This window comes from Pelodiscus sinensis, chromosome 1, assembly GCF_052426305.1.
Source record: "Pelodiscus sinensis isolate ZL-2025 chromosome 1, ASM5242630v1, whole genome shotgun sequence".
NCBI lineage: Eukaryota > Metazoa > Chordata > Testudines > Trionychidae > Pelodiscus > Pelodiscus sinensis.
This window is the reverse complement of record NC_143052.1, coordinates 3,280,160-3,283,630: the sequence shown is the minus strand read 5'-3', so window position 1 is coordinate 3,283,630 and position 3,471 is coordinate 3,280,160. Positions and strand designations below refer to the sequence as shown.

At 64.9% G+C, this 3,471-nt stretch overlaps 1 protein-coding gene across 1 annotated transcript; it reads left to right on the top strand.

The window, feature by feature from the left end:
• The first annotated feature begins 1,011 nt into the window (after positions 1–1,011).
• SCO2 (synthesis of cytochrome C oxidase 2) lies at positions 1,012–2,784 on the top strand. The gene is made up of 2 exons (XM_075924372.2): positions 1,012–1,162; positions 1,755–2,784. Exon 2 carries the CDS (start codon positions 1,766–1,768, stop codon positions 2,738–2,740), a length of 975 nt encoding a protein of 324 aa, XP_075780487.2. The 5' UTR covers positions 1,012–1,162; positions 1,755–1,765; the 3' UTR covers positions 2,741–2,784.
• The last annotated feature ends 687 nt before the right edge of the window (positions 2,785–3,471 follow it).

Genomic DNA, 3,471 nt, shown 5'->3' with positions numbered 1-3,471 from the left:
AAAAAAGGCCTCATCCACCTCTTCCACCTGGCTAGGTGGCCTGTAGTAGACTCCTAGCATGATATCACCCTCGTTTTTTACCCCTTTTAGCTTAACCCAGAGACTCTCTACACAGCTATCTCCTACATTCATCTCCACTTCAGTCCAAGTGTGTACATTTTTAATATACAAGGCAACCCCTCCTCCCTTTTTTCCCTGTCTGTCCTTCCTGAGCAAGCCGTACCCTTCCATACCAACATTCCAATCATGCGTCCCATCCCACCAGGTTTCTGTAATACCAATGATATCATAGTTGTATTTATTGGTTAGCAATTCCAGTTCTTCCTGCTTATTACCCATACTTCTCGCATTTGTATATAGGCATCTAAGATACTGATTTGATCTTGCCTCCCTGTTGTGCCCTGACCCTCCTTTCTCCTTGCCATTATAGGCCGTAGTCCCCCCTATTTCCAACCCATCTCCCAGTCCCGCACATTCAGCACTTACCGGTGGGCTTTGCTCACCTGCCCCCGACAAACCTAGTTTAAAGCCCTCCTCACAAGGTTAGCCAGTCTGTGTCCAAACAAGGCCTTCCCGCTCCTGGAAAGGTGAACTCCATCTCCGCCAAGCAGTCCTTCCTGGAAGAGCACCCCGTGCATGGTCATCTCCCGCTGGAGGGGACGACCCCCCCCCCCACTGGGGATCTCGGGGGGCACCCCCCAGTTGGAGGGCCAAGGTGCGCTGGGGGTTGGGAGGGGGGAGCATCCCCGGCAGGAGGGCTCAGGGGGCACCCCCCGCTGGGGGGCTATGGGGCATTATGGGGGCTCTGCAAAAGAAGGGGTCCTGTGGGGGAGGGGCGGCCCCATTGGGGGAGGGGGGGAGGGGCGCGCTGCACTTTAACGCGGGCCCGCCCCCGCGCCGCGCCGCCAGGTGGCAGCCCCGCGGGCCCAGCGCTGTGCGCCCGGCGCCCCCTGCTGCCGGCAGCCGGGAATCGCGCGTCAGCCGCGGGGACCAAGGCGCAGGCGCAACGCCAGGGGCTAGGGAGGGGGGGCGGAACAGCGCCGAGATGGGAGGCTGCGCATGCGCCGGGCGGATGCCGTGTGGGCGGATTCGTCACGGACTTCCGCGTGTTCAGCGCGGCCGGAGCGAATCTGCTGATGGGCAGAGCCCGGGCGCCGGCCAGGTGGGCAGGGCTGGGGGGGCAGGAGGCTGCAGGGCTGGGGGGGCAGGGTTGGGGTGAGCCTGGGGCTGGGGGGGGGCAGGAGGCTGCAGGGCAGGGGGGGGGGCAGGGTTGGGGTGAGCCTGGGGCTGGGGGGGCAGGAGGCTGCAGGGCTGGGGGGGCAGGGTTGGGGTGAGCCTGGGGCTGGGGGGGCAGGAGGCTGCAGGGCTGGGGGGGCAGGGTTGGGGTGAGCCTGGGGCTGGGGGGGCAGGAGGCTGCAGGGCTGGGGGGGCAGGGTTGGGGTGAGCCTGGGGCGGGGGGGGGGCAGGAGGCTGCAGGGCTGGGGGGGGCCGCAGGGCACCGGAAGAGCTGGGGCGGGGCAGGGCAGGGCTGCAGGAGGCTGGAAGGCAGGTGCAGCTGCAGCTGCAGCGCCAGGTTGGTGAGGATCAGCCCGTGCTCTGGGAGCCATGAGCCAGGGCTCCTGCATTCCCAGCCTGGGGGACCGACCCCCCATCTGCTCCATGCTCTGGTTTCCTGCCTGGCCCACACTGCCTGCCTTGCAGAACGGTGCAGCCCAAGACACCAAGTTACTGGAGGCTCTTTTTTGCCCTTTCAGCTTTGCCCAGGATGTTTCCAACCCTCCCCCTGCGGAGCCGCTGGCCCAGGGCTCAGTGCGGTGCCCAGCAGTGCGGCCTCCGGGGGAGATGCTGGGCTCTCTGGGAACGTGCCCACAGCCCCTCTCCCCCTGGCAGTGCAAGGCACATCCTGTCGACAGCCAGTAAAAGAGTCCAGCCGTCACCACACTCAAAAGCCTGGGACAGCGGCGGATTCTCCACACCCACAAGGTGGTTCCCAGCTGCTGCAGCAGGGAGCCTGCAGCCACGGTGGGCAGCACAGCCCCCTTCTTGGAACAGGGTCACAAGGCGACCATTCTCCCAGGGGGACCCATCGGGCACGGCCCAGGTGCAGCTGAGGACTCGGCTGCTCATCACCTGCCTGTTTGGGGGGGCCTTCCTGGGGGTCTGGCTCTACTTCCGCAGGGAAAAGGAGCAGCAGCAGAAGCTGCAGCGCATCCAGGAGCTGAAGAAGCTGTCCCTCGGCCAGGGGGACTTCCAGCTGGTGGACCACACCGGGCAGCCCCGCTCCAAGGCCAACTTCCTGGGCCAGTGGGTGCTGCTCTACTTCGGTTTCACTCACTGCCCCGACATCTGCCCGGAGGAGCTGGAGAAGATGAGCCAGGTGGTGCGGCTGCTGGACCAGGAGCCACAGCTGCCCCGGGTGCAGCCCGTCTTCATCACCGTGGACCCCGAGCGGGACAACGTGGCCGCCGTGGCCAAGTACGTGAAGGAGTTCCACCCGCGCCTGCTGGGGCTGACCGGGAGCCCGGAGAACGTGCGGAAGGCAGGCCGGGCCTACCGGGTGTATTACAGTGCCGGGCCCCGGGACGAGGACAACGACTACATCGTCGACCACACGGTGATCATCTACCTGCTCAGCCCCGACGGGCTCTTCCTGGACTACTACAACCGGGGCAAGAGCGAGGTGCAGATCGTCCAGAGCATCAAGGGCCACATGGAGACCTACCGGCGGCTCGGCAGCTGAGCACCAGCAATAAACGCCCTGCTCACTGCTAGGGCAGACCCATGGGCCTGATCTCCTTTCCACTGCTGGGCCGGGCCTGGCAAAGCAGGCAGCCCCCTGCCCCTGGGCAGCCAGTGGGTCCCCTCCCCCGGGGCCCTGAGGGCAGGCCGCTCCTCCCTCTGCTGCAGTCAGTGCTGTTCTCTACCTAGGCCTGCCAGCACCAAACACTGCTGCTGCTTTGCAACTCCCAGCCTGCTTGCGGTGCTGGCCTTGCCCCTACCAAAGGCTGGGCCTGCCCTGGCAGCAGAGTGAGTGGCTGGGGCTGCTGGTACGTTGAGTTGACCTGGCCTAGCTGGGAGCTGCCAGGGGGCAGGAGGAGAGGTGGAGGCTGCTGCGTACCTAAGATTACTCACAGCCAGCCTGAATAATTCTCTGCGCTGGGTGGGGCGGGTATTTCCTAACAAGTCTCTGAGCTGGTGGGTCTGAGGGGCTCAGCCCAGCCCTGGGAGCAGGACACTGATACGGGGGCCCTCCCGCCCTGCAGCCTGGGCCTCTACTGACACTGAGTAAAGGTCTCGGCTCCTCTGGGGTGGGCAATACGTTTTGCAGGGGGCCGGGTAACTCCACTAATTGTAGCTAGCGGTGCAGGCAGCTCCACCCCCACAAGGGGCCCCTCTAAATGCTAGTGGGGGACAGAGACTTCATGTGCTCCCCTGCCCCCGCCTCTTGCCCCTGCCTTGCCAGAGGGCACC